This window comes from Pelophylax lessonae, assembly GCF_965119305.1.
Source record: "Pelophylax lessonae genome assembly, chromosome: 7".
Taxonomy (NCBI): domain Eukaryota; kingdom Metazoa; phylum Chordata; class Amphibia; order Anura; family Ranidae; genus Pelophylax; species Pelophylax lessonae.
The window spans coordinates 276,785,565-276,809,633 of NC_138774.1; the positions used below are offsets into that span (position 1 = coordinate 276,785,565).

The 24,069-nt window shown below is 45.9% G+C and overlaps 1 protein-coding gene across 1 annotated transcript in view; it reads left to right on the forward strand.

The window, feature by feature from the left end:
* The window catches only part of GPR107 (G protein-coupled receptor 107), a 168,366-nt gene that overhangs the window by 16,980 nt on the left and 127,317 nt on the right, over window positions 1-24,069 (forward strand). The window contains exons 3-5 of the mRNA XM_082264241.1: window positions 2,384-2,434; window positions 11,535-11,620; window positions 15,435-15,628. Coding sequence (XP_082120367.1) covers window positions 2,384-2,434; window positions 11,535-11,620; window positions 15,435-15,628 — 331 coding nt within the window. The remainder of the gene's footprint in view (window positions 1-2,383; window positions 2,435-11,534; window positions 11,621-15,434; window positions 15,629-24,069) is intronic.

Consider the following 24,069-nt stretch of genomic DNA (forward strand, 5'->3'; position numbering starts at 1 on the left):
GGCAGTCGAGTTTAGGCTACATTCACACCTGAGCGTATCGATTTCTGGTGGTTTTTTTGGGCTTTTTTTCCGGTGTTTTTTGGGCTTTTTTTCAGGTGTTTTTTGGGCTTTTTTTTCAGGTGTTTTTTGGGCTTTTTTTTCAGGTGTTTTTTGGGCCTTTTTTTTCAGGTGTTTTTTGGGCTTTTTTGAGGTGTTTTTTGGGCTTTTTTGAGGTGTTTTTTGGGCTTTTTTTCAGTTTTTTTTGGGCTTTTTTTCAGTTTTTTTTGGGCTTTTTTTCAGGTTTTTTGGGCTTTTTTCAGGTTTTTTTGAGCTTTTTTTCAGGTTTTTTTGGGCTTTTTTTCAGGTTTTTTCGGCTTTTTTTCCAGTGTTTTTTTATGCTTTTTCCGGGGTTTTTTTGGGCTTTTTTCAGGTGTTTTTTGGCCTTTTTTTCAGGTGTTTTTTTGGGCTTTTTTTTCAGGTGTTTTTGGGGCTTTTTTTCAGGTGTTTTTTGGGCTTTTTTTCAGGTGTGTTTTGGGCTTTTTTTTCAGGTGTGTTTTGGGCTTTTTTTCCAGGTGTTTTTTTGGGCTTTTTTTCCAGGTGTTTTTTTGGGCTTTTTTTCCAGGTGTTTTTTTGGGCTTTTTTTCCAGGTGTTTTTGGGTTTTTTCAGGTTTTTTTGAGCTTTTTTTCAGGTTTTTTTGGGCTTTTTTTCAGGTTTTTTCGGCTTTTTTTCCAGTGTTTTTTTAGGCTTTTTTCCGGGTTTTTTTGGGCTTTTTTCAGGTGTTTTTTGGCCTTTTTTCAGGTGTTTTTTGGCCTTTTTTCAGGTGTTTTTTGGCCTTTTTTCAGGTGTTTTTTGGGCTTTTTTTCAGGTGTTTTTTGGGCTTTTTTTCAGGTGTTTTTTTGGGCTTTTTTTTTCAGGTGTTTTTTGGGCTTTTTTTTTCAGGTGTTTTTTGGGCTTTTTTTTTTCAGGTGTTTTTTGGGCTTTTTTTTTTCAGGTGTTTTTTGGGCTTTTTTTCAGGTGTGTTTTGGGCTTTTTTTCCAGGTGTTTTTTGGGCTTTTTTTTCAGGTTTTTTTGGGCTTTTTTTCAGGTTTTTTCGGCTTTTTTTCCAGTGTTTTTTTAGGCTTTTTCCCGGGTTTTTTTGGGGCTTTTTTCAGGTTTTTTTTGGCCTTTTTTCAGGTGTTTTTTGGGCTTTTTTTCAGGTGTTTTTTTGGGCTTTTTTTCAGGTGTTTTTTTGGGCTTTTTTTCAGGTGTGTTTTGGGATTTTTTTCCAGGTTTTTTTTGGGCTTTTTTTTCCAGGTGTTTTTTTGGGCTTTTTTTCCAGGTGTTTTATTTGGGCTTTTTTTCAGGTGTTTTTTTGGGCTTTTTTTTGGGTGTTTTTTGGGCTTTTTTTCCGGTGTTTTTTTGGGCTTTTTTCCAGGTGTGTTTTTGGGCTTTTTTTCAGGTTTTTTTTTGGGCTTTTTTTCAGGTGTTTTGGGCTTTTCAGGCATTGTTTGGGGGCTTTTCTCAGGTGTTTTTTGGGGCTTTTTTCAGGTGTTTTTCTGGCTTTTCAGGCGTTTTTTTTGGGGCTTTTTCAGGCTTTTTTTTTTGCAGTGTTTGGAAGCAGGCATTGACAGTTGGAATCACTCCCCTAGGCTTACATTTAACCCCTTGATCACCCATATATTAACCCCTTCCCTGCCAGTGTCATTAGTACAGTAACAGTGCCTATGTTTTAGCACTGATTCCTGTAGTAATGCCCCCCAAAAGTGTAAAAAATGTCAGTTAGGGGTCCGATCTGTCCGCCGCAATGTCGCAGTCCTGCAAAAAATTGCAGATCGCTGCCATTACTAGGAAAAAAATAAAAAGCAATAAAAATTACAAATTTTTCCTGTAGTTTGTAGACGCAATAACTTTTGCGCAAACCAATCAAAATACGCTTATTGCAATTTTTTTTTTTTTTTTTTTACCAAAAATATGTAGCAGAAAACAAATTGGCTTAAAATGTTAAACTTTTTTTGGGAATGTTATATAGCAGAATGTGAAAAATATATATATATGTATTTTTTCTTCAAAATTGTCGCTCTTTTTTTGTTAACGCAAAAAATAAAAATCGCACAGGTGATCAAATACCACCAAAAGAAAGCTCTATTTGTGGGGGAAAAAAGGACGTCAATTTTGTTTGGGTACAGTGTAGCACAACCGTGCAATTGTCCGTTAAAATAACGCAGTGCCGAATCACAAAATAGGGCCTGGTCATTAAGCAGCAAAATCTTCCGGTCTTAAAGTGGTTAAACAGAGACCAATTGTCACGATTTCGTTAGAAATATCTATTCATCTTGTGTGAAATTCCATCTTCTATTTTAAATATATGTCTCTGTTGATGCACACCTAACACAATACTATTTTTTTTTTTTACTTTTCATGCAGTTTGGATTTAGCATAGACAGGACCAAGAATGACGGCTTCTCATCTTACCTGGTAAGTTTATGTGATTTCCTGCACTAAAGAAATCTAAAAAGAAAATACTTGTTTTGGGGGCTCGTTTGGCTGTACATCTCCTGTGGGTCACAGGAGTGGATATCCTTCTGCACTCCTGTGACCCCTTTTCAGCAGACGACGATCTGAAGCCCACTGTCGGCTGATGTCCCAGAGCCGGTCCAGGTTCAGGAAAGATCGTGACCATATGGTCGGGGATCGGCCTACATGCTGGGACCTGCCACTCCGCTCAGCCTCTCAGCCAGCCGCTGAGAGCCTCAGCTGGCCTCCCCCTCACCCTCCACAGCCCAGCACTCCAATGAGCGTGGGGGGGGGGGAGCAGAACAGAGAGCCGGTGACTGTTTTCAGCAGACAACGATCTGAAGCCCACTGTCGGCTGATGTCCCAGAGCCGGTTCAGGCTCGGGAAAAATCGTGACCATATGGTTGGGATCCGCCTACATGCTGGGACCGCCAGTCCGCTCAGGCTCGGGAAAAATCGTGACCATATGGTTGGGATCCGCCTACATGCTGGGACCGCCAGTCCGCTCAGCCAGCCGCTGAGAGCCTCAGCTGGCCTCCCCCGCCCCCTCCACAGCCCAGCACTCCAATGAGCTTGGGGGGGGGGGGCAGAACTGAGAGCCGGTGACTGTTTTCAGCAGACAACGATCTGAAGCCCACTGTCGGCTGATGTCCCAGAGCTGGGCCAGGCTCGGGAAAAATCGTGACCATATGGTTGGCATCCGCCTACGTGCTGGGACCGCCACTCCGCTCAGCCTCTCAGCAAGCCGCTGAGAGCCTCAGCTGGCCTCTCCCCCGCCCCCTCCACAGCCCAGCACTCCAATGAGCTTGGGGGGGGGAGTTGAACTGAGAGCCGGTGACTGTTTTCAGCAGACAACGATCTGAAGCCCACTGTCGGTTGATGTCCCAGAGCCGGGCCAGGCTCGGGAAAGATCATGACCATATGGTCGGGATCCGCCTACATGTCAAGACCGCCACTCCGCTCAGCCAGCCGCTGAGAGCCTCAGCTGGCCTCTCCCCCGCCCCCTCCACAGCCCAGCACTCCAATGAGCTTGGGGGGGGGCAGAACAGAGAGCCGGAGACTGACAGTCACCTGCTCCCTGCTCAGGGAGCACTGACAACCGAGAGATCAGCAATGTTTGATCGTTCGGTTCTCTGCCTTAGAACTGGAAGGGGATGGAGGTTGCAATGGACCAATGCTGCATCCACCTAGATTTAAAAAACAAATTCCTATACTCTTTTAAAGTGATGGTTGCATAACAGCCCCTTTAAATCTAAACTCTTTGCTGCCAGAACACAGCGCTATATATTGTATGTGGCTGATGCTCACAGCAGACACATCTTTTAGTAAAGATAATCGTTTGTTTGGACCAGCTTGGCCCAAACAAATTATTTGTAAAGTTACAGGAAGCTGGGGTTAGGCTTAAAGTCCAATGACATATTCTATGCATGGAGCATAGAAAAAAGGGTCCTCCTTATTCCTGAAGTTTAGCTTTAAGCTTGTAAACCCTTGTATAGAATCTCTGTATTGTAACAAATTGTTAGAAATGTAAAATTTTTTAATTTACGTAATAAAAAAAAAAAAATCATACGCAATACTTGCACAATTCTCTGTTTAATTAAAGAGGAACTGCAGTCTGCTCACATAATTTGTAATAAAAACATTATTACCGTTCTGAAGCTTCCCTCCAACCACTTTGCATATTATTTTATATATATACTGTGATTCTGTACTTGTCAAATATGTTGCAGAAATCTCCCTCCACTAAGTCTGGCTGCAGCCATTTTAACTGTGGGCTGCTGAAGCTGCTGCCTGTTCACTTCCTGGATTTACAAACAGACACACACACTGTACATGTATATGTATATATGTGTGTGTGTATATAATATGTATACAGTATCTCACAAAAGTGAGTACACCCCTCATATTTTTGTAAATATTTTATATCTTTTCATGTGACAACACTGAAGAAATGACACTTTTCTACAATGTAAAGTAGTGAGTGTACAGCTTGTATAACAGTGTAAATTTGCTGTCCCCTCAAATAACTCAACACACAGCCATTAATGTCTAAACCACTGCCAGCAAAAGTGAGTACACCCCTAAGGGAACATGTCCAAATGGGGCCCAAAGTGTCAATATTTTGTGTGGCCACCATTATTTTCCAGCACTGCCTTAACCCTCTTGGGCATGGAGTTCACCAGAGCTTCAAAAGTTGCCACTGGAGTTCTCTTCCACTCCTCCATGATGACATCGCAGAGCTGGTGGATGTTAGAGACCTTGCGCTCCTCCACCTTCCATTTGAGGATGCCCCACAGATGATCAATAGGGTTTAGGTCTGGAGACATGCTTGGCCAGTCCATCACCTTTACCCTCAGTTTCTTTAGCAAGGCAGTGGTCATCTTGGAGGTGTGTTTGGGGTCGTTTTTATGTTGGAATACTGCCCTGCGGCCCAGTCCCTGAAGGGAGGGGATCATTGCTCTGCTTCAGTATGTCACAGTACATGTTGGCATTCATGGTCCCCTCAATGAACTTTAGCTCCCCAGTGCCAGCAGCACTCATGCAGCCCCAGACCATGACACTCCACCACCATGCTTGACTGTAGGCAGGACACACTTGTCTTTGTACTCCTCATCTGGTTGCCGTCACCTACACTTAACACCATCTGAACCAAGTACGTTTATATTGGTCTCATCAGACCTCAGGACATGGTTCGAGTAATCCATGTCCTTAGTCTGCTTGTCTTCAGCAAACTGTTTGCAGGCTTTCTTGTGCATCATCTTTAGAAGAGGCTTCCTTCTGGGACCACAGCCATGCAGACCAATTTGATGCAGTGTTCGGCGTATGGTCTGAGCACTAACTGGCTGACCCCCCCCCCCCCCCTTTATCCTCTGCAGCAATGTTGGCAGCACTCATACTTCTATTTCCCAAAGACAACCTCTGGATATGATGCTGGGCACGTGCACTCAACTTCTTTGGTCGACCATGGCGAGGCCTTTTCTGAGTGGAACCTGTCCTGGTAAACCGCTGTTTCATGTTGGTCACCAAGCTGCAGCTCAGTTTCAGGTTCTTGGCAATCTTCTTATAGCCTAGGCCATCTTTATGTAGAGCAGCAATTATTTTTTTCAGATCCTCCGAGTTCTTTGTCATGAGGTGCCATGTTGAACTTCCAGTGACCAGTATGATAGAGTGATAACACCAAATTTAACACACCTGCTCCCCATTCACACCCGAGTACTTGTGACACTAACGAGTCACGACACCGGAGAGGGAAAATGGCTAATTGGGCCCAATTTGGACATTTTCACGTAGGGGTGTACTCACTTTTGTTGCCAGCAGTTTAGACATTAATGGCTGTGTGTTGAGTTATTTTGAGGGGACAACAAATTTACACAAGCTGTACACTCATTTCTTCAGTGTTGTCACATGAAAAGATATGAGAAGACAAATATGTGAGGGGTGTACTCACTTTTGTGAGATGCTGTGTATATATGCACACACACGTACACATATAAGCTGACACATACAGACAGACATGCTCACACCTCTGCTTGCTTGCACATTTCTTCTCTCTTGATGAATACTCATGGATCTCTGCAGTCTCCTGCTATCTCAGCCCTCTCCAGCTCTGCAGCTGTCCTTTGCTTTCCTATGACCAATCCCTCCCTCGCTGGCATTAGATGTGCATGATGTCATTACCTGACTGTTCACTTTCTAGATTTACACAGACATACACGCCTACACACATATCCCTCCTCCCCTGCTGGCAAACTCTGAGAGTGAGAGAGAGATGTGCATGATGTTATTAGCCTAGGCGCAGTGATGGCAAACCCTGGCACCCCAGATGTTTTGGAACTACATTTCCCACGATGCTCGACTACACTGCAGAGTGCAGGAGCATCATAGGAAATGTAGTTCCAAAACATCTGGGGTGCCAAGGTTCACCATCATTGGCCTAGGGGCAGATTACTAGACAAGAAAGAATAAGTGGGCTGTATAAGGTATTTACTGGCAGAAAAAAAGTTTTACTATCCAAAGTTAAAACAACAAGGGCAAAAGATTTAATAGATGGAAAATGAAAAAAAAAATGACTGAAGGTCCGCTTTAATTTAAAGGCTCTGTAAGGACAAAAAAAATAATCTGTCGATCTGCCAGAAATGCACTTAGGCCCCTTACACAGGCGGATAGCTTATTCAGAGCGGACGCAGACACATCTCAAGGGGCAGTGGGATGTAAACGGGCTGTCTGTCCATTCACACCCAACTGCCATCTGATCCGCTAGACCAGTGATGGCAAACCTTGGCACCCCAGGTGTTTCGGAAATACATTTCCCATGATGCTCAACTACACTGCCGAGTACATGAGCATCATAGGAAATGTAGTTCCAAAACATCTGGGGTGCCAAGGTTCCCCATCACTGCGCTAGACTGATGAGGCACGGATCCTCAGCCATATGTTTTATTAGCTTGGCTGTCGGCTGGTGTAAACAGACATGTCCGATCAGATGTGCCTGAAAGACTGACAGGCGGTCCTGATTGGTCCGCCCTTGTGAAAGGGGCCTAAGCTGTTAAAGCCACTTGTGGGCTGACAACACACAGCTTTTTTGTTTAACAAGTGTTGTCATTTGCTAAACTACTCCAACCAGTCTAACTCTCCGATTTCTAAAGCATAATTGCTATCATTTTGTAGTCCAAAATAACAAATAGGTGAGCTAATCGGGTGGGCTTCTCCGGTGTGTGTGTGTGTATATATATATATTATATTCAGTGCTGTGCAGGGCTGCATCTATTCTCCTCGGAGATTCAGCGCTGTGCACGGCTGCATCTATTCTCCTCGGAGATTCAGTGCTGTGCACGGCTTCATCTATTCTCCTCGGAGATTCAGTGCTGTGCACGGCTGCATCTATTCTCCTTGGAGATCCACTGCTGTGCTTGGCTGCATCTATTCTCCTCGGAGATTCAGTGCTGTGCACGGCTGCATCTATTCTCCTCGGAGATTCAGTGCTGTGCTTGGCTGCATCTATTCTCCTCTGAGATTCAGTGCTGTGCACGGCTGCATCTATTCTCCTCGGAGATTCGGTGCTGTGCACGGCTGCATCTATTCTCCTCGGAGATTCAGCGCTGTGCACGGCTGCATCTATTCTCCTCGGAGATTCAGTGCTGTGCACGGCTGCATCTATTCTCCTCAGAGATTCAGTGCTGTGCACGGCTGCATCTATTCTCCTTGGAGATCCACTGCTGTGCTTGGCTGCATCTATTCTCCTCGGAGATTCAGTGCTGTGCACGGCTGCATCTATTCTCCTCGGAGATTCAGTGCTGTGCTTGGCTGCATCTATTCTCCTCTGAGATTCAGTGCTGTGCACGGCTGCATCTATTCTCCTCGGAGATTCGGTGCTGTGCACGGCTGCATCTATTCTCCTCGGAGATTCAGCGCTGTGCACGGCTGCATCTATTCTCCTCGGAGATTCAGCGCTGTGCACGGCTGCATCTATTCTCCTCGGAGATTCAGTGCTGTGCACGGCTGCATCTATTCTCCTCGGAGATTCAGTGCTGTGCACGGCTGCATCTATTCTCCTCGGAGATTCAGCGCTGTGCACGGCTGCATCTATTCTCCTCGGAGATTCAGTGCTGTGCACGGCTGCATCTATTCTCCTTGGAGATCCACTGCTGTGCTTGGCTGCATCTATTCTCCTCGGAGATTCAGTGCTGTGCACGGCTGCATCTATTCTCCTCGGAGATTCAGTGCTGTGCACGGCTGCATCTATTCTCCTCGGAGATTCAGTGCTGTGCACGGCTGCATCTATTCTCCTCGGAGATTCAGTGCTGTGCACGGCTGCATCTATTCTCCTCGGAGATTCAGTGCTGTGCTTGGCTGCATCTATTCTCCTCGGAGATCCAGTGCTGTGCACGGCTGCATCTATTCTCCTCGGAGATTCAGTGCTGTGCATGGCTGCATCTATTCTCCTCGGAGATTCAGTGCTGTGCACGGCTGCAACTATTCACCTTGGAGATTCAGTGCTGTGCACGGCTGCATCTATTCTCGGAGATTCAGTGCTGTGCACGGCTGCATCTATTCTCGGAGATTCAGTGCTGTGCACGGCTGCATCTATTCTCCTCGGAGATTCAGTGCTGTGCTTGGCAGCATCTATTCTCCTCGGAGATTCAGTGCTGTGCACGCCTGCATCTATTCTCCTCGGAGATACAGTGCTGTGCACGCCTGCATCTATTCTCCTCGGAGATCCAGTGCTGTGCACGCCTGCATCTATTCTCCTCGGAGATTCAGTGCTGTGCACGGCTGCATCTATTCTCCTTGGAGATTCAGTGCTGTGCAGGGCTGCATCTATTCTCCTTGGAGATTCAGTGCTGTGCAGGGCTGCATCTATTCTCCTCGGAGATTCAGTGCTGTGCACGGCTGCATCTATTCTCCTTGGAGATTCAGTGCTGTGCACGGCTGCATCTATTCTCTGGAGATCCAGTGCTGTGCTTGGCAGCATCTATTCTCCTCGGAGATTCAGTGCTGTGCACGCCTGCATCTATTCTCCTCGGAGATCCAGCGCTGTGCAGGGCTACATCTATTCTCCTCGGAGATTCAGTGCTGTGCACGGCTGCATCTATTCTCCTCGGAGATTCAGCGCTGTGCACGGCTGCATCTATTCTCCTCGGAGATTCAGTGCTGTGCACGGCTGCATCTATTCTCCTCGGAGATTCAGTGCTGTGCTTGGCTGCATCTATTCTCCTTGGAGATCCACTGCTGTGCTTGGCTGCATCTATTCTCCTCGGAGATTCAGTGCTGTGCATGGCAGCGTCTATTCTCCTCGGAGATTCAGTGCTGTGCAGGGCTGCATCTATTCTCCTCGGAGATTCAGTGCTGTGCACGGCTGCATCTATTCTCCTCGGAGATTCAGTGCTGTGCACGGCTGCATCTATTCTCTTCGGAGATTCAGTGCTGTGCACGGCTGCATCTATTCTCCTCGAAAAATTCAGTGCTGTGCACGGCTGCATCTATTCTCCTCGGAGATTCAGTGCTGTGCACGGCTGCATCTATTCTCCTCGGAGATTCAGTGCTGTGCACGGCTGCATCTATTCTCCTCGGAGATTCAGTGCTGTGCACGGCTGCATCTATTCTCCTCGGAGATTCAGTGCTGTGCACGGCTGCATCTATTCTCCTCGGAGATTCAGTGCTGTGCACGGCTGCATCTATTCTCGGAGATTCAGTGCTGTGCACGGCTGCATCTATTCTCCTTGGAGATTCAGTGCTGTGCACGGCTGCATCTATTCTCCTCGTAGATTCAGTGCTGTGCTTGGCAGCATCTATTCTCCTCGGAGATTCAGTGCTGTGCACGCCTGCATCTATTCTCCTCGGAGATCCAGTGCTGTGCACGCCTGCATCTATTCTCCTCGGAGATTCAGTGCTGTGCACGGCTGCATCTATTCTCCTCGTAGATTCAGTGCTGTGCTTGGCTGCATCTATTCTCCTCGGAGATTCAGTGCTGTGCACGGCTGCATCTATTCTCCTTGGAGATTCAGTGCTGTGCAGGGCTGCATCTATTCTCCTCGGAGATTCAGTGCTGTGCACGGCTGCATCTATTCTCCTCGGAGATTCAGTGCTGTGCACGCCTGCATCTATTCTCCTTGGAGATCCACTGCTGTGCACGGCTGCATCTATTCTCCTCGGAGATCCAGTGCTGTGCACGGCTGCATCTATTCTCCTCGGAGATTCAGTGCTGTGCACGGCTGCATCTATTCTCCTCGGAGATTCAGTGCTGTGCACGGCTGCATCTATTCTCCTCGGAGATTCAGTGCTGTGCACGGCTGCATCTATTCTCCTCGGAGATTCAGTGCTGTGCTTGGCTGCATCTATTCTCCTTGGAGATCCACTGCTGTGCTTGGCTGCATCTATTCTCCTCGGAGATCCAGTGCTGTGCACGGCTGCATCTATTCTCCTCGGAGATTCAGTGCTGTGCACGGCTGCATCTATTCTCCTCTCTCTTCCTCTTTACACAAGGCCTGGAGCAGCAGCAGAGCCAGTGGCTGCAGCTAATCGAATGTAGTAAGGAGGAAGTGGGGGGAAGGGTTAGGCTCCATTGTGTGTGTCTATGGGGCGTGGCTCCAGAGACGCACACAGCTCAGGAGCAAGCAGGCATTGTGTGCCCCCATAGTAAACGGCTAGCTTTGGGGATACACAAAAGTGAAGGAGCCACGACTGATGGCGGGGGACCCAAAAAGAAAAGGATCAGGGCTGCTTTGTGCAATACCATTGCACATAGCGGGTGAGAATAACATGTTTGTTATTTTAATTTAAAACAAAAAAAGAATTAGAGCCGGTTCACACTGGGGCGACTTGGTCGCCTGACAAGTTGCCGCGGGTCGCCTGCCATAGATTAGCACAGGACCCGTTCTAATAGGAAGGACACAAGTCGCTCCGACTTAGAAAAAGGGTCCTGAGCTACTTTGGGGCGAAGTGGAGCGACCTGCATTGACTTCAATGATATGAAGTCCGTGCATGTCTCTCCGAGGTCGCGGTGCGAGCTGCGCACCGCGACTTCACAGGTCGCCCCAGCAAGTCGGGTCGCGCCTATGTGAACCGGCTCTCAGACTTTGGTAACACTTTGAGATGTCAAGGGTGTACTGTTTATTTAACAAGACGATTGATCATTAACTAGTAAGAGGGATCTGCCTATAGTTAAGGCAAATCCTTCTTAACATAACTCAGTAATTACACTGACAGTCTGCCTCTTTCATTGCAATATATTATTATTATTATTATATTATACAGGATTTCTATAGCACCAACAGTTTGCGCAGCGCTCTACAATATGAGGGAAGACAATACAGTTACAATACAATTCAATACAGGAGGAATTAGAGGGCCCTCCTTATATCGTTAGAGCTTACAATCTAGAAATATATAGATATACTTTCACTGTAAAGGTCTAAACATTGCCTATAACATTGTCTAAACTTGCCTGTAGGAATCATATAACGTAATATGTACATGAGTTTTCAACTGGTTTGATTACATTTTCGGATTAAATTGATGTTGCATATCTCACGTTATTCCCTTTTTATTTCCTTTTAATTTGTTGGAGGACCAAGATTTGCATACCTGTATTCTACAGAAACGTCCACCAGGGGTCGCTCTACTCAAGCTGAATTTCTTAGCCAAAAAGTGAGGTTTTATATATTTTTATATATATATATATATATTTTATATTTGTTTTGTTAAATTATGTTCAAATGTAGCTAGTGCTCTCTAAAATCTTCACCTCAATTTTGAGTGCCGGTTCACATATTTGCTATGCGGGAATCCTGCAAATCTACTGCGGGTTCCCACATAGCATTCAAATCGCAGGCAGTTCACACTGCCATATGTGAATCGCGGGGGGTGAAAAATACAAGGTAACGACACCCCCAGATCAGTTTGCACTTCGCAGTGCGAACTGTCATGAATCGGATTGCATAGGTGTGAACCACCATTATTATTATTATTATACATGATTTATATAGCGCCAACAGTTTGCGCAGCGCTTTACAGTGTGGGGGAAGACAATACAGTTACAATACAATTCAAAACAGGAGGAACTAGAGGGTCCTGCTCGTTGGAGCTTACAATCTAGAATGCGATCTGATTCTGCTGCAGACCCAAAAAAAGGGTCCTGTGCGTCTTCTGTCCGAATCCGATGCAAATTCATCCATACAATCTGTGTGGCTGAATTTGCATCGCACAGATATCACATGTGATTTGCAGAGCAGTGCGCTCTGAATCAGATGCGATGTCTGCTATCGCTATAGTGTGACCAGGGTCAGTGCAATTGCAGCATTGTTTTTATGCAATCTGCCATGGGCAGTATAGAGAGCAACATAGCTACAGACCAAGACTGAGAACCATAGGGAAGGCATCAGTGGCGGCCCGTCCATTGGGGGCGCCGCCCCCCCTTTCCATGCGTCCGGCCCCCTAATCTACATGCAGGGAGCCGGACGCATGGATTCCAATGGGTTTTTTTTTTTTTTTTAAGCATATGATTAGAGCCAGAGGCTCTAATAGGCTTTAAAAAAGGGTGGGCTCGGGGCGCAGAGCACTGCGCCCTGACCCCACCCAGTTGACAATAGCAGATGAAAATTCGCTATTGTCACATGGATCCTCCTCCTGGCTAATCAGGAAGTGGGTCCTGAGACTCATTCCCAATTGGCTGAAAGGAGAAGCCATGCCATTGACCGAGGAGGAGGAAGAGACGCAGGAGAGTGAGGAGAACCTGCTGCTGCTGTCTGCCTGCCCTTCACATGTTCAGGGTGAGTGAGCCAACGACCAGGGGGGGCAGGGGTATGGTGTGCGGGCTGGTGTGGTCCGGGGGGGGTATGGTCCGGACCACAGCAGCCCCCCCTAATACTTTTTTTTTCTCAAATAAAATTTTTATTGAATGAACAATTGTGCCAGCATTACAGTCTCCAGCTCAGTCAAAATACCATACAACATACAGTTTTAAAAGCATAAAAAGTATTCCATCCATAGAAACATAGTAAATCATAACCACTAACAGATACACAACTTGTATGAATATGCCCATAACCCCACACCCCATTACCCAAGGGTAACTTCTAAAACCTGAGCCCCCTCTCTATCCAGCGATGTCCATGAATCCCTCAGCCGTTCGGGACTCTCCCTCCTGATTGGCTGAGACACAGCAGCAGCGGCATTGGCTCTTGCTGCTGTCAAAGTCAGTTAGCCAATCAGGGGAGAGAGGGGCGGGGCCAAACCACAGCTCCGTGTCTGAATGGACACAGGGAGCTGCAGTTTGGCTTGGGTGCCCCCATAGCAAACTGCTTGCTGTTGGGGCACTCAACATCAGAGAGGGGCCAGGAGCAGCAAAGAGGGACCCGAGAAGAGAAGGATCCAGGCTGCCCTGTGCAAACCCAACTGCACAGAGGAGGGAGGTATAACATGTTTGATATTTTTTAAAAAAAGAGAGAATTTACAATCCCTTTAATGACACCCCCAGATTGGGATTGCGGTGCGAACTGTTAAATGGTGCAGGAATCGGATCACATAGATGTGAGCACCCATGCAATCCAATTCCAGTGCGGACCAAAAAAGGGTCCTTTATCATCTTGGTGCAAATGTGATGACATTTCAGCCATACAGTTTGTGTAGCTGAAATCGCATCGCAATGACATTGCGTGTGATCTGCTGAGCAATGCGGTGCGAATCACATGTAATGTCTGCCATCGCAGTAGTGTGAACCGGCCCTAATGGAAGGTTATAGCCTCCTCCTCATTGGGGAGAATTCTCTTTTCACTCTGCCTCGTAGTGAGTGCGGGAAATAGGTTTGTCACAAAGGTCCCCATTGGAAGATTTCCCCTCTTTTCCTCTCCTGCGGATAGTCCAAAATTTTGGTATTTGCTTTTACTTTCAATGATGATGGAAAACAGGACAAATAAAGGCGGTGAATCCCCCCTAATGGGGGGCACAGACAGCAATAAAGAGGGTAATGGGGGGCACAGACTGCAATAAAGAGGGTAATGGGGGGCACAGACTGCAATAAAGAGGGTAATGGGGGGCACAGACTGCAATAAAGAGGGTAATGGGGGGCACAGACAGCAATAAAGAGGGTAATGGGGGGCACAGACAGCAATAAAGAGGGTGATGGGGGGCACAGACAGCAATGAAGAGGGTAATGGGGGGGCACAGACAGCAATGAAGAGGGTAATGGGGGGGGGGCACAGACAGCAATAAAGAGGGTAATGGGGGGGGGTACAGACAGCAATAAAGAGGGTAATGGGGGGGCACAGACAGCAATAAAGAGGGTGAATCATGGGGGGCACAGACAGCAATAAAGAGGGTAATGGGGGGCACAGACAGCAATAAAGAGGGTGAATCATGGGGGGCACAGACAGCAATGAAGAGGGTAATGGGGGGCACAGACAGCAATAAAGAGGGTAATGGGGGGGGGGCACAGACAGCAATAAAGAGGGTAATGGGGGGGCACAGACAGCAATAAAGAGGGTGAATCATGGGGGGCACAGACAGCAATAAAGAGGGTAATGGGGGGCACAGACAGCAATAAAGAGGGTGAATCATGGGGGGCACAGACAGCAATAAAGAGGGTAATGGGGGGCACAGACAGCAATAAAGAGGGTGAATCATGGGGGGCACAGACTGCAATAAAGAGGGTGAATCATGGGGGGCACAGACTGCAATAAAGAGGGTAATGGGGGGGCACAGACTGCAATAAAGAGGGTAATGGGGGGGGCACAGACAGCAATAAAGAGGGTAATGGGGGGGGGGCACAGACTGCAATAAAGAGGGTAATGGGGGACACAGACAGCAATAAAGAGGGTAATGGGGGGCACAGACAGCAATAAAGAGAGTAATGGGGGGGCACAGACAGCAATAAAGAGGGTAATGGGGGGCACAGACAGCAATAAAGAGGGTGAATCATGGGGGGCACAGACTGCAATAAAGAGGGTAATGGGGGGGCACAGACTGCAATAAAGAGGGTAATGGGGGGGCACAGACAGCAATAAAGAGGGTAATGGGGGGGGGCACAGACTGCAATAAAGAGAGTAATGGGGGGCACAGACAGCAATAAAGAGGGTAATGGGGGGGCACAGACAGCAATAAAGAGGGTAATGGGGGGGGGGCACAGACTGCAATAAAGAGAGTAATGGGGGGCACAGACAGCAATAAAGAGGGTAATGGGGGGGCACAGACAGCAATAATTCCTCTCTGCTCTGTCTAAAATAAAAAGTCTTGTCTTCATTTAACTTCATACATTAAATCTTTCTGCATTGAGGGGGCAGATTATTTTTATTTTTACTCTGCTGCCCAGCGTTAGGCCTTATACATAAACTAGACCTGTGATTAGAATTGTATTTTTCTCCCCTGATGGCAGGATTTATTGAAGTCCTATGAATAATGCCATCAGACAGCAGCAGTATTTGCCTGTTTTCTTGTGTGGTCAACTCTTATTTATTGCCTTCCATAGAATTTGTATCACAAACGATACTGATGTCAAACTGCCAGACATGGTCTTCTACATTTCCAACGAGCAAGAGAAAACCACCCCAACACAAAGCCCGCCTGCAAAAATCAAAGCCAAGGAAATCCCTGCAAAGGAAACCCCTGCCAAGGAAATCCCTGCCAAGGAAACCCCTGTAAAGAAAGAACGCAGAGATGCAGGTAAATTTTATATCCAGGACAAGAAGGGTAATCTACAATTTTTATTATTTTATTTTTATTTTTTTTACAGTTCTACATTTTCAAATTAAATAAACTTATAATACAGGGTGCTTCCGTGACTGTTTTGTGCTTTGTAAAAAGAATGGTGGATTTCCTAAGAGCCCAGCATTTTTTTTTTTATACATAAATCCTCTAAATCCGCGTCTCCGGTGAGCGGGCGGCACTGCGGAGGCTTCGGTCTAAGGTAAGTATTTCATAATGCGATGCATAGTAGCTCATTGTGCCTTTTATCTTTCAGGTTTTTATTTTTTTTCTGAGGTTTACAACCTCTTTAAGATAAAATAAACCTTTCTGACTTTACAATTACTTTATAAAGTCAATGTAAAATACACTATATTACCAAAAGTATTGGGACGCCTGCCTTTCCACGCACATGAACTTTAACCACTTAAGCCCCGGAAGATTTTACCCCCCTTCCTGACAAGGGCCTATTTTGCGATTCGGCACTGCGTGACTTTAACGGACAATTGCGCGGTCGTGCGACACTGTACCTAAACGAATTTGGCGTCCTTTTTTTCCCCACAAACAGAGCTTTCTTTTGGTGGTATTTGATCACCTGTGCGATTTTTTTTTTTTTTGATCATGCGTTATAAACAAAAAAAGAGCGTAAATTTTGCAAAAATAACAATATTTTTCACATTTTTTTATATGCAATTCCCCCCCAAAAAATGTAAAAATCAAAATGTTTTAACATTTTCGGCCAATTTGTTTTATGCTACATATGTTTGGTAAATAAAATCGCAAAAAGCGTATTTTGATTGGTTTGCGCAAATGTTATCGCGTTTACTAACAAAGGGAAAGATCTTTGTCATTTTTGTTGTTTTTTTTTTTTTAACTAGTAATGGCGTTGATCTGCGATTTTTTTTTTTTTTTTTGCGACATTGCGGCGGACAGATCGGACCCTTGACTGACATTTTTGACACTTTTTGGGTTACCAGTGACATTTCTACAGTAATCAGTGCTATAAATATGCACTGTTACTGTAAAATTTACACTGGCAGTGAAGGGGTTAACGTTTTTTGAGAGGGAGGGGCTATGTGTGTCCCTAGGGGCGTGATTCTTACTGTGATTGGCTGTGGCTTGAGGTGTAGGAAAAGTGATCAACGGTTCTACATAGTAGAACCGTATGATCACTATTTCTACACAGGGGAGAATGACAGGCGGCTTGTTTACACTAGCCGCCTGCCTTTCTCCCTCACCGACGATCGCGAGTGACCGGCGGACGATCGGGTCCGCTGGTCACACGCACGGGGGGGGGGGGTCCGTGACCGCGCGGGAGCGCGCCTCTGGACGGCGCGTGCTCGCTCCTAAGACCCTCACAGGCTAGCGACGTAGACCTACGTCGCTCTGCCTGTGAGGGGCTGACTGCCGCAGTAAATATACTGTGAGCAGTCGGCAAGTGGTTAATGGCATCCCAGTCTTAAGCCTCGTACACACGCAACGAATTTCCGCTGACCGGTCGTCCGTCTTTTGTCCAGAGTGGTGTCTGTTGGTTGGAATGTGCTCTAGACCAGTGGTCCTCAACTCCGGTCCTCAGGGCCCACTAACAGGCCAGATTTTAAGTATTACCTTGGGGAGATGCAGACTAGAGTACTGCAATCACTGAGCAGCAAATGATATCACCTGGGATGTATTTCCATTATCTTGCAAATCTGGCCTGTTAGTGGGCCCTGTAGGCCAGGGTTGAGGACCACTGCTCTAGACTGCACACGAATTTTCCCGCACGACAGAATTCTACTTCAGAAGGGATGTCATGTGTTGGATTGCTTTCTTTGTGTTCTCTTATCTCTGAGCATGCCCAGTCTTGCTCATAAGATTTTTCCCCATCGAAATCTGTACTAATGAGATGAAAATCGGACGTGTTTTGACGGTCGACAAAAATTTTATAGCCTGCACACCAGGATTTTTTCGGCCGAAAAGTTGGAGTCGGTTGTCAGAAGCACCATACTAACAAGCCGAAAATCGTCCGATCGGTCGCCGGACGAAAATTCCCGGCCGAATTTCGACTCGTGTGTATGGGGCTTAAGTCCGTAGGGTTCAATATTGAGTTGGCTCACCCTTTGCAGCTATAACAGCTTAAACTCTTCTGAGAATGCCGTCCACAAGGTTTAGGAGTGTCTATGGGAATGTTTGACCATTCTTCCAGAAGTACATTTGTGAGGTCAGGCACTAAAGATGGACAAGAAGGTCATCACAGTTTCAGCTCTAATCTATCCCAAAGGTGTTCTATCGGGTTGAGGTCAGGACTCTGTGCAGGCCAGTCATGTTCCTCCACCCCAAACTCGCTCATCCATGTCTTTATGGACCTTGCTTTGTGCACTGGTGCGCAGTCATGTTGGAACAGAAAGGGACCACCCCCAAACTGTTCCCACAAAGTTGGGAGCATGAAATTGTCCAAAATGTCTTGGAATGCTGACGCCTTAAGAGTTCCCTTCACTGGAACTAAGGGGCCAAGCCCAACCCCTGAAAAACAACCCCACACCATAATCCCCCCCTCCACCAAATGATTTGGATTGTATGGCTAATTTCGCATTGCATTTGGGCCAAAGTCGTGCAGGACCCATTTTTCCGCACCAGAATTGGATTGCATGGGTGTGATCTGTTTCCTGTCCGAATTGACAGTTCCCACTGCGATATGCGAACTAATCTGGGGGTGTCATTAACTTTATATTGACAGTCTCAGCGGTTTGCATAGGGCAGTGTGAACTGTCTGCGAGTCGGGTGCGATGCGGGAACCCGCAGTGGATTCGCAGGGTTTCCCGCATTGCACCATTACGAACTTGCCCTTAGGCAGATTCACCCCCTCTATTTGTCCTGTTTACCATTATCATTGAAAGTGAAAGCAAAAGAAAATCCCACATTTTGGGTTGTCCCCAGAAAACTAATAGCAGGGAAACGTGTCAATAGGGATACTAGTTCTGGTGATCTGGGCGTGCCCAAAGAATTCCCTTAATTTGTAGAGATTCTCTCCCACTTCCTATTTGTCTATTGGACAGGAAGTGAAGGGAAATTTCCACAATGGGACATAGATGTTGAAAAAAAAAAAAATCTTACAGGGGTTATAATCCTCCCTTGCTCTATCCAAAATGGAAAAAAAAAAGTTTTGTCTAAAGTTTTACTTTAACCACTTTACCACCGGAGGATTTTGCTGTCTTGCGTCCAGGCCACTTTTTGCAATTCGGCACTGTGTGACTTTAACTGACAATTGCGCGGTCGTGCGACGCCGTACCCAAACGAAATGTACGTCCTTTTTTTCCCCACAAACAGAGCTTTCTTTTGGTGGTATTTGATCACCTGTGCGATTTTTACTTTTTGCGCTATAAACCAAAAAAGAGCGTTTATTTTGAAAAAATAACAATATTTTTTTAATATTTGACAGTTAAAAATATCCAATATATTCAGTTTTTGTCATATATTTAGGCCAAAATGTATTTAGCTACATGGCTTTGCCAAAAAAAATTCTCAATGAGCGTATTTTTAACCGCTTTAAGACTGGAAGATTTTACCCCATTCCTGACCAGGCCATATTTTGCGATTCCGCACTGCGTTACTTTAATGGACAATTGCGTGGTCGTGCGATGCTGTATCCAAATTAAATTGACGTCCTTTTTTTCCCCACAAACAGAGATTTCTTTTGGTGGTATTTGATCACCTGTGCGATTTTTTACTTTTTGCGCTATAAACAAAAAAAGAGCGACAATTCTGAAAAAATAATATTTTTCAAATTTTTTTTATATGAAATCCCCCCCCCCCCCCCCAAAAAAAAAAATGTAAAAATCAATTTTTTTTTTAACATTTTAGGCCAATTTGTTTTCTGCTACATATTTTTGGTAAAAAAAAATCGCAATAAGCGTATTTTGATTGGTTTGCGCAAAAGTTATCGCAGTTACTAACTACGGGAAATTTATGTCATTTTTTTTTTTTTTTTTTAACGTGTAATGGCGGTGATCTGCGGGACTGCAACATTGCGGCGGACAGATTGGACCCTTGACTGACATTTTTGACACTTTTGGGGGTACCAGTGACATTACTGCAGTAATCAGTGCTATACATATGCACTGTTACTGTAAAAATGACACTGGCACGGAAGGGGTTAACTTTTATAGGTGATCAAGGGGTTAAAGCGGAGTTCCGGGCACAAAAGTCAATTTTCAATAAACATACCCCCGGGACAGTCAGGGCTAGCACATTCCACAATGGCTAGCCTCTGATCTGTCCCGGTTCGCACTTACCTTTTAGAAGAAATACTTATAAAATTTCTTCCACAGCGTTTCCATCTCTCTTGTGGGCAGCTGAAGCCGGCGCGGTCCTCTTCTGTGTCTTCTTCCGCGTCTTCTTGTCCCAGAATGCGCCTGCACCGGCCCCTCTCGTCACTTCCGGTGCGGCGCCGCATTCCTTCACAGCTTCTGGGCATGCCCAGAAGCTGTTTAGCAGGGGAATGCGGCGTCGCCCGGAAATGACGCCGCATTCCGCATTGATTCCTGGGAGCTATGACGTTCAGCTCCCAGGAATCATAGCGAGACAGGAAGTGACGGGGTGAGCCGCGACTCCGAGGGAGGAAGTACCCTGAGGTGAGTATCTTCAATTAAAAGGTGAGTGAACAAAAAAAAAAATAACTATCCAATTCCTTTTCAGGTCAGGTCTACCTAGCGGAGGGTCACAAAAAAAAAATATTGTTTTTGTGCCCGGAACTCCGCTTTAACCACTTAAACCCTGCTCACATTGCTGCTACTGCGGCAATGTGGCACGATCCCGTCCAGCGACGTAGACCTACGTCGCTGGACTCCGCCCCTTGTGGGCGGCGCTCGCGCGCCGCCGGAGGCTCGCTCCCGCTGTATTCAGTCACAGCGGGAGTCGGGCCAGGGGAGGAGCAGCGGCGATCGCCCCTGCTCTGCCCCGATCGTCGGGGAATCGAGTGAGGAGATGCGCCCGCTTGTGTAAACTCCATAGTGACAGGGACTGACAGATCGGAGTGTCCAGCATAGCTGGACATGCGATCTGTCCTTCTGTCACTCAGTCACCTCCCCCCCCACACGTCAGTAAGCACCAGGCATACATTAACCCCTCCCTCTCCAATAAAGTTAACCCCTTCCCTGCCAGTGTAATTTTTACAGTAACAGTGCATATATATATATAGCACTGATTACTGCAGTAATGTCACTGGTACCCCCAAAAGTGTCAAAATGTCAGTCAAGGGTCTGATCTGTCCGCCGCAATGTCGCAGTCCCGCAAAAAAAATCGCAGATCACCGCCATTACGCGTTAAAAAAAAACATCAAAAATTACATAAATCTTTCCCGTAGTTAGTAAACGCAATAACTTTTGCGCAAACCAATCAAAATACGCTTATTGCGATTTTTTTTTTTTTTACCAAACATATGTAGCAGAAAACAAATTGGCCAAAAATTTTAAAAATTGATTTTTACATTTTTTTGGGGGGGAATTTCATATAAAAAAATTTGAAAAATATTGTTATTTTTTCAAAATAAACGCTCTTTTTTTTGTTTATAGCGCAAAAAGTAAAAATCGCACAGGTGATCAAATACCACCAAAAGAAAGCTCTGTTTGTGGGAAAAAAAGGACGTCAATTTCGTTTGGGTACCGCGTCGCACGACCACGCAGTTGTCAGGTAAAGTCGCACAGCGCCGAATCGCAAAAAGTGGCCCAGACGTAAGACAGCAAAATCCTCCGGTGGTAAAGTGGTTAATGTATGCCTGGTGCTTACTAGGGATGTAACGTTATCGAAGATATCGCGATATCGTATCGTCGTGGTCGTCTCGATATCGTCGTGGTTGGGTTACAATATTAAAAGGACAGGTGTCCGTCAAAAAGCAAGAGGAGTAAACACAGTCCCGCGGAACAAATCAGTGTTTTATGTTGTCATGGATCCATAAATACAACAATAAATTGCCTGTTGACTGGCAAAAGCAGAATAAATGTCGGTATTTTTTTGCTATTATCATCACAAACACTATCATGAGCTATTTAACAATACCATGAGCTTTTCCACAATATCGCAATAAATATCGTACCGTGAGGTCAATATCGAAATTGTATCGTACCGTGAGATTTTGATATCGTTACATCCCTAGTGCTTACTAACGTGTGTGGGGGGAGGGGACTGAGTGACACAGGCAGAGATCGCAGGTTCAGCTATGCTGAATCCTGCAATCTGTCACTCCCTGTCACTTAGGAGATCCGCCCGCTTTGTTTACACAAGCTGGCGGATTTCCTCACTTTTTTTTACCCGACGATCGGGGAAGAGCGGCGGTGATCACCGCCTCTCTTCCCCTGGCCCCACTCCCGCTGTGACTGAATACAGTGGGAGCGAGCCTCCGGCAGCACGCGTGCGCCGCCCACAAGGGGAGGAGTCCGCTTGACGATATCGAGCCACTTTGCCGCAGTACAGTCAACGTGACCTGTCGGCAAGTGGTTAATTCTGTTTCTCTCTGCCCTGCGGAAACCAGCCTTTTGCAGCAATCAGGGAAATCCCCTTGGATGATTTCTTTTACAAAGTAGCGATCACCTGTCAGCTGTGTTTTTTTTAGTTCCTTCACAAGAAGAGTGTCTCCTCATTCTTCACAAGGACAAAGTAGTGTTGCACATGAATTAAAAAAGGAGGCGCAAACACCTAGTGCATTACCCGTGGACACCTTTAAAAAAAAAAAAATAGTTTTGTGCCCAAGACCCTCATTTTTCCTAAAGTGGTATCAATCGTCCACTTATAGAAGACATAGTCCTTCCCTCTTTGTGCCCCACTCTTAAGCACCCAAAGGAAATTGCTTTTCACTGCCTGGACATGGTCAGGGCCATCAGAGTCTATCTTAAAGAATTAGTGACCCCAGTATTTCATATTCCTGATATGTGCCTGCTGTATCCTGTGTACTTGTATGGAAAATGTATTGTGTTCTCTTTATAATGCTTCCTTTGTATGAAATCACGGGTGTTACTGCCAGTCCCTTTGCTTTCCTATTAAAAACAGACCACACTAGACATGAGAGCACAAAACTGACCACATTAAAACTGACCACGTTGGGTATGGGAGCACAGCATGGTCAGTGTTCTGGCTGTGCTGGGAACTCAGCCTGCTTTCCTCCCAGTGATCTTGTGCTGACACCCCCCCCCCCCCCCCCCCGCACAGCCAGTCACTGGGAAGTTCCACTGCCGCTGTTTCTCTTCCCCCATCTCTTTGAGCTCCTTATGCGGCTGAGAACAGAGGTTATGTCTTCAGTTACAAAAAAAAAAGGGGGGGGGGCAGTATTTATAATATTTTTCCATATACAATATAGATAGAGAATATAAATATAAATTAAAAAAAATATATATATATCTATAAATAGATAGTGAGATATAGATACAGTGGGTACGGAAAGTATTCAGACCCCCTTACATTTTTCACTCTTTGTTATATTGCAGCCATTTGCTAAAATCATTTAAGTTCATTCTTCTTCCTCATGAATGTACACATAGCACCCCATACTGACAGAAAAACACAGAATTGTTGACATTGTTGCAGATTTATTAAAAAAGAAAAACTGAAATATCACATGGTCCTAAGTATTCAGACCCTTTGCTGTGACACTCATATATTTAACTCAGGTGCTTTCCATTTCTTCTGATCATCCTTGAGATGGTTCTACACCTTCATTTGAGTCCAGCTGTGTTTGATTATACTGATTGGACTTGATTAGGAAAGCCACACACCTGTCTATATAAGACCTTCCAGATCACAATGCATGTCAGAGCAAATGAGAATCATGAGGTCAAAGGAACTGCCTGAAGAGCTCAGAGACAGAATTGTGGCAAGGCACAGATCTGGCCAAGGTTACAAAAAGATTTCTGCTGCACTTAAGGTTCCTAAGAGCACAGTGGCCTCCATAATCCTCAAATGGAAGACGTTTGGGACGACCAGAACCCTTCCTAGAGCTGGCCGTCCGGCCAAACTGAGCTATCGGGGGAGAAGAGCCATGGTGAGAGAGGTAAAGAAGAACCCAAAGATCACTGTGGCTGAGCTCCAGAGATGCAGTCAGGAGATGGGAGAAAGTTGTAGAAAGTCAACCATCACTGCAGTCCTCCACCAGTCGGGGCTTTATGGCAGAGTGGCCCGACGGAAGCCTCTCCTCAGTGTAAGACACATGAAAGCCCGCATGGAGTTTGCTAAAAAACACCTGAAGGACTCCAAGATGGTGAGAAATAAGATTCTCTGGTCTGATGAGACCAAAATAGAACTTTTTGGCCTTAATTCTAAGCGGTATGTGTGGAGAAAACCAGGCACTTCTCATCACCTGTCCAATACAGTCCCAACAGTGAAGCATGGTGGTGGCAGCATCATGCTGTGGGGGTGTTTTTCAGCTGCAGGGACAGGACGACTGGTTGCAATCG